The sequence below is a fragment of the Lepus europaeus genome, chromosome 14 (assembly GCF_033115175.1).
Source record: "Lepus europaeus isolate LE1 chromosome 14, mLepTim1.pri, whole genome shotgun sequence".
Lineage (NCBI taxonomy): Eukaryota > Metazoa > Chordata > Mammalia > Lagomorpha > Leporidae > Lepus > Lepus europaeus.
In genome coordinates this window covers 63,168,011-63,181,723 of record NC_084840.1, presented here as the reverse complement: position 1 = coordinate 63,181,723, position 13,713 = coordinate 63,168,011, and the positions used below count along the sequence as shown (strand labels likewise).

At 41.5% G+C, this 13,713-nt stretch overlaps 1 protein-coding gene across 1 annotated transcript in view; it reads right to left on the bottom strand.

Moving 5' to 3' along the window:
- Positions 1 to 13,713, bottom strand: part of CATSPERE (catsper channel auxiliary subunit epsilon) — a 162,909-nt gene that overhangs the window by 55,542 nt on the left and 93,654 nt on the right. The window contains exons 11-12 of the mRNA XM_062210795.1: positions 4,846 to 5,288; positions 102 to 160 (exon numbers count right to left, since the gene is read on the bottom strand). Coding sequence (XP_062066779.1) covers positions 102 to 160; positions 4,846 to 5,288 — 502 coding nt within the window. The remainder of the gene's footprint in view (positions 1 to 101; positions 161 to 4,845; positions 5,289 to 13,713) is intronic.

Sequence of the window (13,713 nt, the reverse complement as noted above, 5' to 3'; positions counted from 1 at the left end):
TAAAAGGATATGAGGCTTAACATTTAAATAAAAGAATACCTACAAGTTAATAATCTGGGCATTATATTTAATACTAAGTTCCTTTAAAAAGTCATACTTACTGCAACTTGAAGTAATCATCTACTGCCTCATAGTTTATACTCTGAGAAAACACTAACGCCTGAAAATGAAAATGGAAAAGTTTATGTAAAGCAGGGAAACTGGGAGCCAGGAGCCCACTGTAGCAGCAATTGGCTTTCCATACCCAGGCACATAAAATGCCTTCATTTGGCTGTGTCATAGTGTTGATCACCGTCATCCAAACTCTCCTAGGATACTATACTCTCAAGACCAATTTAAGTCTTTCTTTAAGGAATACGTGCGCAGTCTAGCAGTTAAGACCCCAGTTAGGATGTCTGCGTCCCACACTGTAGAATTTGAGTTCCATGCCTGGTTCTGGTTCCTGATTCTAGCCTCCTGCTAATGTGACCCTGGGAGGCAGCAATGATGTAGTTAGATCCCTGCCACCCACATGGGAGACCTGGATGATGTTACTGTCATTGTGGGCAATTGGGAAACGAACCAGTGAATGGGAGCTCTCTATCTAGTTCTGTCTCTCAAATAAATAAAATTTAAAAAATCTCTAGGTCAGAAAAACAATATACTTAGCATTTCCCCAAATTTTCTTTTCTATTTCACAAGTCCCAACTATTACATTTTTGTTTTTTTCTTTTGATTTTATATTTTAGTATTTTAAAATTAATATTGCTTCTCTCCCCATCTTTTTTCTCTACAATATTCCTATTTTTATTTTTCATTTATTTCCTGATCTTAGAAAACTTTCTTCTGTTTTTTAATAGCCTTACCTTTTAATTTTTTTTTTTTTTGACAGGCAGAGTGGACAGTGAGAGAGAGACAGAGAGAAAGGTCTTCCTTTTTCCGTTGGTTCACTCCTCAATGGCCGCTGTGGCCGGCGCACCGCGCTGATCCGAGGCCAGGAGCCAGGTGCCTCTCCTGGTCTCCCATGCGGGTGCAGGGTCCAAGCACTTGGGCCGTCCTCCACTGCCTTCCCGGGCCACAGCAGAGAGCTGGACACGAAGAGGAGCAACCAGGACAGAATCTGGTGCCCAGACCGGGACTAGAACCCGGTGTCCCGGCACTGCAGGCGGAGGATTAGCCTATTGAGCCGCGGCGCCGGCCTCCTTGAAATTTTAAAATGATTACAGGGGCTGGCACTGTGGTGGAGTGAATTAAGCTGCAAGTTGCCACTTGCAAAGCAGGCATTCCATATTGGAGCATTGGTTTGAGTCCTGGCCGCTCTGCTTCTGACTCAGCTCCCTGCTAAAGCACCTGGGAAGGTACCAGAGGGTAGCCAAAATTCCTGGGCCCTTGCACCCATGTGGGAGACCAGGATGGAGCTGCTGGCTTCTGGCGTCTGCCTGGCTCAGTTCTCACCATTGTGGCCATTTGGAGAGTGAACCAGAGGATGGAAGATTCCCCCTTCCCCCTCCCTCTTTTTTTTTTTTTAAATCAAGATTTTTTATTTATTTATTTGAGAGGTAGAGTTACAGACAATGAGAGGGAGAGACAGACAGAAAGGTCTTCCTTCCATTGGTTCACTCCCAAAATGACCGTAATGGCCAGAGCTGCGCCAATCTGAAGCCAGGAGCCAGGTGCCTTCTCCTGGTCTCCCACGAGGGTGCAGGGGCCCAAGCACCTGAGCCATCTTCCACTGCTTTTCCAGGCCACAGCAGAGAGCTGGATCGGATGAGGGGCAGCTGGGACTAGAACCGGCGCCCACATGGGATGCCGGCACCACAGGCGGAGGATTAACCTACTGTGACATGGCGCCGGCCCTCCCCCTCCCTTTCCCTCTTTCTATGTAACTCTGCCTTTCAAATAAATAGAATAAATCTTTTTTTTTTTTTAAAGAAGACTAGATACAAATTACAAACATCTAGAACCTCAGTTTCTTTGTGTTTTAGCCAATTTTTCATCACTACAACAAAATACCTGAGGCAACAACATTTATGATGAGAAATGACTTATTTGGCTGACAGTTTTGGACATTGGAGTCTAACATCAAATGGCCCCATCGGTTTGGCATCTGGCGAGGCTGGCGATAGCAATGGCAGAGCGTGTGCAGGGGTAGGATCATACGGTAAGGCTAGGAAGGGTAGCGGGGGACCAGACTCAGACTTTAGAACAAACTTCTCATGAGAACTGCTTCGCCTAGCATGCCCCCAGGGCCCCATAGACCTTCTAGAAGGCTGGATTAAGTTTCCCCCCTCTTAGTCCCACTCATGACCCTGAGGGTTAAGGTCTTGCATGAGAAGTCCCGCAATACCACAATACGTGGCCGTGTCCTCACGCTTTCCTTTGCCCCCTTTTATCTCCAAGAGACTGAAAGGACAGCAAGGTTGGGTGAAGGAAACCAGACACAAGAAAGACAAGTACTGCACGTGCTCCTTCCTTCTATGTGGGACAGAAGATTTTAAAAATCAAAACACAAAAGCAACAACAACAGAAAGAAATACCTGTGTGTCTGTTTTGCTACAAATATAGGGGTTTGTCAAACATTGTGTTAAATATTGTTAAAGAAATTGATAGGAATGACATACTACAACAGTTTTAATGATTTTGTGATTTTTAAATTTATGTTATATCAGTGAAGTTGAACAGCTTTTAATTTCAAAGAAAATTTGAAAGAAACTCAGATGATTTCATGGGTAAGGCTGTGCAAGAAAGGAGATGAGGAGATATACTAAATGGCCTTATTTCAAAGAGGCTTTGGTCTATGTGAAAACATTGACTAGGAGGGAGGGGGATATTATGTTCTTAGAACTGTATCTTTGAAACATGAATTCTGTTCTCTGTTTTAATTAAAAAACACCAAAAGATGTACATTCATTTATCTAAGTTAAAGTAAAATGTTTTACTTAGCAGTTTTACTTTTTATGATTCTCTGCTTTAACTGACTTTGGAAGTGACTCAACTCTTCCCTCTGTTCCATATCAGATAAGAGGCCCACTATGATGGTATTTTTGAAGTTCATAGTAAATGGAATTTAAAAATGAGCTAATTTTGGTGCAAAAATATTTCAAATCCATGCATAATCTATTTAAAGATTTTGAAAACTCCTAATATGCAAGCATTTCAACATTTATTGAACTAAAATAAGCTTACATTTTAATTTTATTTTTCCATGAACTTTTAAGTCTCCTTGTATAAGTTTAAGTAGGTTGAAACAATAAGGGAGAAAGAGGGGATAGAAACTGCCACTTGGGTTACACAATCTTTTTTAAGAAATGGAAGTCACATATAAACTGTTCATATTATAATATTGACTATAAAAGTAATATATAGGGGCCGGCATTGTGGTGTAGGAAGTTAGACCCTCACCTATGACACTGGCATCCCATTATAGGTGTCCGTTCAAGTCTTGGCCACTCCATTTCTGATCTAGCACCCTACTAATGACCTGGGAAAGCAGTGGTCTCCCACATGGGAGATCTGGAAGAAGCTTCTGGTTCCTGACTTCAGCCCAGCCCAGCCCTGACTCTTGTGGCCATCTGGAGGCGTGAACCAGTGGATGGAAGACTTCTCTCTTTCTTTCCCTCTCTCCCTATAACTCTGTCTTTTAAATAAATAAATAAATCTTAAAAAAAGAAAAGCAATATATAAAATAATGTGTGCAGTTTTTGACTATTTATATCTGTTATAATGGACTGCTTGCAAAGATGGCTACAATAATTCCTCTTTCCTGTATGCATGTCTCTTGGCAGTGTAACTTTGCTGTATCTCCATAAGAGGCAGTCTGTCTTGCCATCCTGTGCATTAGGGCTGGCCTTGTGATCTGATTTGACCAATAGAATGTGGCCAAACCTAGGCCTCAAGGGGCCTTGCAGCTTTTGCTCTTACATTGCAGATTGAGACTGCAATGAACAGAAGCTAGATCTATCTTCCAGGCTAGACCTCCTGCACACGGAGCAGAGAGAATTATTTCAGCAGAGGCCTTTTAGATCTGTAACCCAATGCTAGCACCAACGTGACATGTAAATGAGCACATTTTACACCATGCATTTCCAGATGAACCACTAGGTGATCAAAGCCACATGAGTGAACCCCGATAAAGCAAGCAGAACTACTTCACTACTCAGAGCGCAAATTGTTGACCCAGAGAAGTGGATTTTGTTTGAAGCCCTTAGGTGTTGAGGTGACTTTTTATACTATAATAGATACCAGCACTCGACTGAAAAGCTGCACATTAAAAAAGAAGTTGTTGTGGTTTGAATGTGTCCCCGAAAAGCTCACGAGTTGGGAGCCTAATCCCCAAGCTCACATGCTGACAGTACTTGCGGTGGGGTCTTTGGGAGGTAATTAGCACTAGATGAGGTCAAAAGGAGATGGGGTCCCCACGGTGGCACGAGTGGCTTTAGAAGAGAGATCTGAGCAGGCTGCCTGCTCTGTCTCACCAAGGGATGCCCTCCGCCTTCTATGATGCAGTAGAAAGACCCTCACCAGACAGCAATGCCGCGCTCTTACTCCTCCCAGCCTCCCGGACTGTATGCCGAACCATCCTCTGTTTTTTATAAATTATCCATGTCAACAGAAGACAGAGGAAACAATACAACTGGAAATCTAAGAGTTCTGAAATAATAAGTTTTTGGATGGCAAGGGGGCCTTGGATATTGAAAGTGAAAATTGTGGATCAGGAATTAATGGCTTACCATATTGTAATTTATTCAAAACTCACATATTTCTTAATTTTCCCAGTTAAACCTATAAGGGAAATCTGTTGATAAAAATATAATTATTATACTTTTATTATTATTAAAATCAAATGAACTTAAAATATTAACTTACCATAGTTTTAATGCTGTATCCTAAGGCAATTTCATAGTGAAGGTATTCTTTTATCTCTAATATTTGAGGGCCGTAGGTTTCCAGAATAATATACAGACCAACATTTTCTGGATAGATTATTTGAGCCCAAAGTCTCAGGATATCTCTCTTGTCCAAAATGTAAAATCGACGAAAAATATTATTATGAAATGCAAAATATGGGCATGTGTCTTCTGTTTTAAAAGCTATACTTTGTATTTCCAGATTTAAGGGATATTCCAGTGCTTGTATTGTGCCGTTGTTGAAAGCATTCAGGAGGTATATTTCACCTGATGTACCCAGCATAAATAATGTTTTTGTTGTATCACTTAGCCATACATGTAGCTTTACTGCATCTCTAGTATTAATCTTGAAAAAAAATATTATATTATTTTCCATTTTTACCAAAATATTCCCATAATAATCTGGAAAAAAAGAGAGAAAAGTTTGTGTAATTCTAACTAATTATCAACCATGCTGTTTTATTTAGTGTACTTTTAACCAAAATATTTTTTCCTAATAATTGAGTATTTATATACTGAGAGAAAAATAGAGTATGTAGACATGAGCCTGTATCCTTACACAATACTGAAGAAATTTTATCCCACTTCACTGTATTCACATTTCTTCCTGAATACATTTTCTCCTTATATTCACTACATCACTTTTATAGAGAAAAAAAAGAGCTTGAGCTAGTGTATTAAGTAAAACTGAGGACTGGCATGGCAGGAATAGTATCATTGGGAACTGTGGCGTTCTAGACTGAATTATGCTCCCCTCCAATTGTATGTTGAAGCTCTAATAGTCTCCAATATGATTATATTTGGAGATCTGTAAAGAATTAATTAAAGTTAAATGAGATCATAAGCACGGTTCCTAATCCAAGAGGGTTGGTGTCCATATAAGAAGAGACACCAGACGCACATTTCTGGGAACTGGGAGGAGGGAGGCCACACGAGGATACAGTAAGAAGACTGGCCATCTACAAGCCAGGAATAGAGGTCTCGTGAGAAACCAATCCTGATGGCACCTTGATCATGAACTCCCAGTCTTCAGAGATCTGAGAAAAGAAAGAAGTCCCTATTGTTTCAGCCACCCACCCAGTCTATGGTATTTTGTTGTTAACTGTAGAAGACTAATGCAATTGGGCAAAAGAAACAGGGGAGAGGGAGTGGTAAAAAGCAGAGCCCATTTTCGCAGACTCATTTTTTATAATGCTCGACTTTCTGCATTTAATAGAGTATTCTGCCTAAACCAGAGCAGGTTGTAGAGTATACAACTCTTGACTTCTTTGGTTCTATTGCCAAATATATATATTGCCAAATATATATATATATATATATATATATATATATTTGGTTCTATTCTATTTATATAGATGGTATATATATATATATATATATGTTTGGTTCTAGTCTATATATATATATATATAGTACAAGATGCAGTTGCACTATTTGATTCCATAGTTTCGTTTCAAGACATTCTCTCTATGTAGCCTCTAGGGGCATATCTTTTTTAATTTTCAAAAAATACATGGAGATGACTGGCTGAAATGTGGAAGGTGAATTCAAAGAGTCAGAGACACATTGTGATTATGCATCTTACATTTGGAATTTGAATAAATCAGTAACATCTTTATAAATTAAATCTAATTATATTTACCTAATCATAAATCTATGCACCAGATTACAATGTGGGAGGGGAGAAACATGTGGGTTGGTGATATAACAAAATATATCTCCATGTTGAATGAGAAAGTAATCTCAGGAGCTATATGTGTGTGTATACTATAATATAGAAAAATATACTGTATATAATAATATAGCATAGTATATTGAATTTAGAACTTCACAAAACAAAATAATGTATTATTTTTGGGTTATCTTTTTTTTAAAAATTTACTTACTGAGGAGCAGAGTTACACATAGAGAGGGAGAGACAGAGAGAGAAAGGTCTTCCACCTGCTCATTCACTCCCCAAATGGCTGCAGTGGCTAGAGCTGGGCCGATCAGAAGCCAGGAGCCAGGAGCTTCTTCTGGTCTCCTACATGGGTGGAGGGGCCTAAGAACCTGGGCCATCTTCCACTGATTTCCCAGGCCATAAGCAGAGAGCTGCATCAGAAGAGGAACAGTTGGGACACGAACCAGTGCCATAGGTGAAGGCTTAGCCTACTACGCCACAGAGCTGGTCCTTTGGATTATCTTTAATGTCCAAACTGTTTCATGACAATTGTCCTTCTTTCCTCTAGGCAGGTTCATCTCATGTCCCTCTTTGCCTCAAACTCAACTATCTAGATATTTACTTTCAGTTCTTCAAACTTGCCATATTCTTGCAAATTCCGTATCTTTGCACATACCATATACTCAGCACACGATGCTACCTCAAACCCCTATTTTTTAAATTTTTATTTATTTTAAAGGAAGAATTACAGAGAAAGAGAAGGACAGAGAGCAAGAAAGGTCTTCCATCTGCTGGTTCATTTCCCAAATGGCTGCAACAGCCAGGGCTGGGCTAGGGCAAAGCCAGAACCTTGGACCTCCATCATGTGGATGGTATGGGCCCAAGTATTTGGACCATCTGCCACTACTTTTCTGGGCACATTAGCAGGGAGCTGGATTGGAAGTGGAGCAGTGGGGGCTGGTGCCAGTGCCCATAGCAGTGTCACAGGCGGTGGCTTAACCTGTTGCACCATAATGCAATCCCCTATTCTAACCAGTAAGCTCATTTAAAACAAACACTGTCTCCCTGGTTTCAGTTTACTAGTCATTTCCTCCACACCTAGTTTTCTGATGCCATAAATCTGGATTAGATGTTCCTCCCATATGCTTTTACATAGTTGTCTCTCACTGATCACGCTACTGACAAAATATTGCTGAATCATCAAAGATGAAAATTATTTTAAAAATAATGAGAATAGTATGAGTCTTGTGCTATGCAGCTAAAGACATACAGAGAAAATGTCACAGCCTATGCTTGTATCTTATAGCATTAAGTGCTTAGAAAATATAAAGGGAGGACGGCGCCGTGGCTTAACAGGCTAATCCTCTGCCTTGTGGCGCCGGCACACCGGGTTCTAGTCCCGGTTGGGGCGCCGGACTCTATCCCGGTTGCCCCTCTTCCAGGCCAGCTCTCTACTATGGCCCCGGGAAGGCAGTGGAGGATGGCCCAAGTGCTTGGGCCCTGCACCCGCATGGGAGACCAGGAGAAGCACCTGGCTCCTGGCTTCGGATCAGCGAGATGTGCCGGCTGCAGCAGCCATTGGAGGGTGAACCAACGGAAAAAGGAAGACCTTTCTCTCTGTCTCTCTCTTTCTCTCACTATCCACTCTGCCTGTCAAAAATAAATAAATAAATAAATAAATAAATAAATAAATAAAGGACTGAAAACAAATGAGCCAATCATTTAACTTAAGCAGGTAACAGACTATCAAAATAACATAGAGGAAGTAGAAGTGAACAAGTATGACAAAACCTGAAGTTAATGAACTAAATAAAAAAGAAAGTAGATTTGATAAATAAAATATAAGACTTGTTCTCAAAAGGAAAAGAAAACAAAGAGGAAAAAATCCTAAAAATAATAAACATCTTTTGCTAGCCAAACTAACAAAGAGGTAGGGCATAAACAAAATTTTACATGAAAAAGAGAATATAGTTATGGGTACATACAAAATTTTAAAAGTATGGCCAGTGCCGTGGCTCAATAGGCTAATCCTCTGCCTGCGGCGCCGGCACACGGGGTTCTAGTCCTGGTCAGGGCACCGGTTCTGTCCCGGTTGCTCCTCTTCCAGGCCAGCTCTCTGCTGTGGCCCGGGAGTGCAGTGGAGGATGGCCCAAGTCCTTGGGCCCTGCACCCCATGCGAGACCAGGAGAAGCACCTGGCTCCTGGCTTCGGTTCGATGCAGTTCCGGCCGTTGTGGCCATTTGGAGAGTGAACCAACGAAGGAAGACCTTTCTCTCTCCCTCTCACTGTCTGTAACTCTACTTCTCAGATAAAATCAATAAAATCTTAAAAAAAAAAAAAAACCAAAGCAGAAATGTCTACACTGAATGAATAAACAATCTACACAAGATGGTCAATAAACAGGAAAAACTATGCATAATGGGTAATTATAAAAGATATGTGTAATAAGATGAGAATCACACATTCTTTTTCCCTACAACTGGTAAACATGAAAGAGATTGCATGAAAACCGACATTTTTCTAATACTTTTGGAGAAGTTTAGACATGACAGGCTTTGAAGGAAAGCAATTGGGAAGAGTTTATTAATTTTAAAATTATATAACCTCTGATTCAGAATTCTGTATCTAGTCATCTAGAGCACAGGAATACTTGTACATGGTGTGTATGTGTATTCTCTGTAGCATTATTTACAAGAGCAAAAGAATTGAGGCATGTTGTGAGCTCAGCAATAGTATATACAGACACTAGAACATTAGGCAGTGGTTGAAATGGTATTAGTTTAATATTTAATGTATTGCTTTGAAATTATACTTATTATACATATATTTAAGATTGATTTATTTATCTGAAAGGCAGATTTACAGAGACACAGAGAGGGAGAGAGAGAGAGAACGAGAGAGAGAGAGAGACAGAGAAAGGTCTTCCATCCGCTGGTTCACTCCCCAGATGGCTGCAACAGCCAGAGCTGGGCTGATCTGAAGCCAGGAGCCTAGAGTTTTCTCTGGGGCTCCCACGTGGGTGCAGGGGCCCAAGGACTTGGGCCATCCTCTATCGCTTTCCCAGGCCATAGCAGAGAGCTGGATTGGAAGTGCAGCATTCAAGAGTTGAACTGGGGCCCATATGGGATGCTGGAACTGCAGGTGGAGGTTCTACCGGCTACACCACAACGCTGGCCTGGCACATTACATATTGCCTTTTTTAAAAGTCTGGACAAAGTCACAGAAGCTTGTCAATAGTGAGTTATTTGAGAAATGGGAACACTGAGAGATGAGGGCTTTTAACTTCATACTGCATACACTCCTTTGATTTCAGCATTTCTATACAGCAACACTCAAAGTTGATATTTAAGATCTTCAATTTGTCTTTCTCTTTCTAATTTATTTATTTGAAAGGCAGAATTACAGACAGGAGTGAGGGTGGTGGTGAGATCTTCCATCTACTGGTTCGCTCCCCAAATGACTGCAATGGCCAGGGCTGGGCCAGATTCAAGCCAGGAACCTGGAACTCCATCCAGGTCTCCCATATGGGTGGCCAGGGCCCAAGTACTTGGACCATCTTCTACTTTTTTCCAGGACCATGAGCGGGGAGCTGGATTGGAAGTGGAGCAGCCTGGGATCAAACCATGCTCATATGACATGCTGGCATCACAGGCAGAAGCTTAACCTGCTGTACCACAAAACTGGTCCCTCCAGTTTATCTTTCTATTCTTATCTCATTACTGTGACCATGGTCTTTTAAAAGCAGAAATATCATTTTGTTTATCTGTTGCTTAAAACCTTGTTAAAACTCCCTAGGGCCTTAGGAGAAAACAAAATATGGCTATAAGATTATTTCATAATCTGGATCCTACTTATTTTTTCCAGAAGAAACTCCTTTGTCCAGGGAGAACTTTCTCTGCGGTTTATGGCCTTTCATGTTCTAGAATGCACCCCACTGTTTGTCTCTGGATCACTGTGATCCCCTCCCTCCATTTTTGTCACCATCTTCCTTGCCTAAATAATCTGCACCTGCTCAGCAGATGTCAGTTTAGATACCACTTCTTCCAGGAAGCTTTCCCTATGCCCCTTAGCCCCAGGGTTTGCTGGGTGGGAGTCAATCTATGTGTTTCTATGGCATTGTTATTGGCTCTGTCATAGAATTAAACATACTGCTTTATTTGCATGTTCACTTGTCTTTATCCTCTACAACTTAATAAATTCTGGAAATCATGTCCCATTTACTGTGATAGTTCCAACTCCTAACAGAGTGCCTTGTAGACAATGGGTGCTCAAGGAATGCTTTTTCTTTTCCGTTAACTTATTCAAAAAAGCACTTATGGTATGCTGTTCTGGGTACTGTGGGTAAAACAACAAAAACTGTGACAAAGTCACACAGAGGTTGCTTTCTAGTGGAAGATTCAGGTAATAAGTAAGTACACATACAATCTACTAGACAATACAAATAATAACATAGGAAGAGCAGAGTGGGCAGGTCAGGGTCACAGGCTCTCTGATAAGGTGACACTGCACTTGACTATAAACTAAGTAAATAAGAGCCACATAGATATCAAGGTAATAAATGTCCTTAGCATATGTTAAGGTGAAAAATGTTCTTAGCATATGAAATAGCAAAGATGCTCTTCTGTGGGCATGGGCACAATGAAGGCTCATGTGACAGTAGGTGACATCAGGGGCCAGATCAGATCACCTCAACATTTTTAGGCCATGGTAAGTGTTTTGGATTTTATTCTGAGTGAAACAGGAAGTCAAGTGAGAGTTTTAAACAAAAGAATAATAAAGTTTCATATCTTGTTTTTAAACACTCACTCTGGCTGCCAGGTGGATTCTAACGTGGTGGAAGATGGAGTTGCAAGGGTGAAAACAGGGAGACCATGGGAACAACCTATTGTGTGTTTGGGAAGGAGAGGATGGTGACTGGATTAGAGTGGGAGCAGGGAGATGGGATTAGAGCTGAGACAAACTTTTCAGGTACAGTCAACAGCATCTGCCAATAGACTGGTTGTGGGATGCACAAGAAGACTCAAGGATGAGATCATGATTTGTGACCTTGGGGTGGGGGTTAAGCCTAGCAGTTAAGACTCTGGCTGGCATTGTATGATTTGATTGTTGTTTTTTGCCTTTGCTTATACTCCTGTGGAACTGTGGTCTTTCTGCTTTTTTACATGTTCATTATTACGATGAGCCTGTGATTATAGAGTGGCTTGAAATTAGGTTTTTGCAAAAATTAACAAAGAGGAAGGAAGGAGGGGTTTGATGGAGGGAGGGAAATATTATCTTTGAAATTGTGTCTATGAAATACATGAAATCTGTTATTTATATTAATCAAAAGAAAACTTTAAAAAGGCCTGTAGCCCACTTTGGTTAAAACAAACAAACAAACAAAAAGACTCTGGCTGGAATGCCTGCATCCCGGTTTGCAGTACTTGGGTTTGATACCCAACTCCAACTAGGAAGCTAGAGTTCATGTAGACCCTAGGAGGCAGCAGGTAATGGCTCAAGGATGTGAGTCCCTGCCACTCAGGTAGGAGCCCTGGGCTGAGCTCCTGGCTCCTGCCGCAGGCATTTGGTGAGTGAATCAGCAGACAGAAGCTCTGTCTCTCTGCACTCTCAAATTTAAACAAAGCAAAGCAAAACAAAGCAAAACAAAACAAAAATCTGTGACCTGAAAGCCTGGAAGGAGATGATTGCTATTTACGAGAAGTTAACACAGGGGAAGGAGCAGTCTGCGTAGGGAAGACAGTATCAAGAATTCAGTCTGGGATGTGTTGAGTCTGAGAACTGTGTAATTGGTCGTCCACGTTACAGCATCAAGGGTGATAGAAATATGAGGACCAAGGGCAGTTTAGGGATCATGGGCAGAGGGCAAAGGGTGAATGCAAATCATGATGATAATGATAAAAAAAAAGGCTGAGGAGGGGTCGCTAGGGAAGCAGGAGGAAAATCAAAGAAAATTTCTCTGAAAAGTCAATGGAAAAGAAGTGTCAAAAAGAGGCCATGCTGAGTTGTTTCAAAGGCTGCTGATAGGTCATGTCAGGTGACTGAAAAGTAACCACTGGGTTAGAGATGTGGAGGCTGCTGATGACCTTGACAAGAGCAGTATTTGTGGAAAATAAGATGAAACTGGCTTTAAGGAAGAATGAGATGGGGAAGGGCTGGCATTGTGGTATAGCAGGTAAAGCTGCCGCCTGTGGTGCTGTCATCCCATATGGGCACCGGTTCAAGTCCTGGCTGCTCCACTTCTGATCCAGCTCCCTGCTAATATGCCTGGGAAATCAGCGGAGGATGGCCCAAACGCTTGGGCCCCTGCACCCACATAGCAGAACCGGAAGAAGCTCCTGACTCTCAGCTTCAGCCTGGTCCAGCCCCAACAACTGAGGCCACCTGGGAAGTGAACCAACCAGTGGATGGAAGATCTCTCTGTCTTTCCCTCTCTGACTGTAACTTTGACTTTCAAATAAACAAATTTTAAAAAACAAAGAGAGGGAGGGAGGGAGGGAAGAAGGAAGGACGGACCAGCACTGTGGCACAGCAGATTAAGCTGCCATCTGCAGCACTGGCATCTTACATGGGTGCTAGTTAGAGTCCTGCTGCTCCACTTCACATTCAACTCCCTGCTAATGGCCTGGGAAAGCAGAGGAGGATGGTCCAGGTCCTTGGCCCCTGCACCCGTGTAGGAGACCCGGAAGAAGCTCCTGGCTCCTGGCTTCGGCCTGGCCCAGCCCTGGCCATTGCTGCTGTTTCGGGAATGAACAGCAGATGGAGGATCTTTCTCTGTCTCTCCTTCCATCTCTCTGTAACTCTGACTTTCAAATAAATAAGTCTTTCAAAAGAAAAAAAGAGAGAAGGAAAAGAATGAGAGAGATTGTAGCAATATTTCTTGGACTTTTGTTGTAAAGAGGAGCAGAAAATTGAATTGTTGAGACTTGAAGGGTAATATGGGGTCAAGAAAAAGTGGTTAAAATTACAGTGATATTTTCTTTAAATTCTATGGTTGTTCTGTCTCCTAAATAGATTCCTTTAGGGTCAGTTTCTTTGTGTCTCCTAGTAGACCACCTTACAAAATAAAATCAGAAACAACGACACCTGCCAAGGATTCTTTAAGTACATTTTCTACAACCCCTTATCACATGAACATGCCAGTTCTGTATTATATCAGTCAGCCTTCTG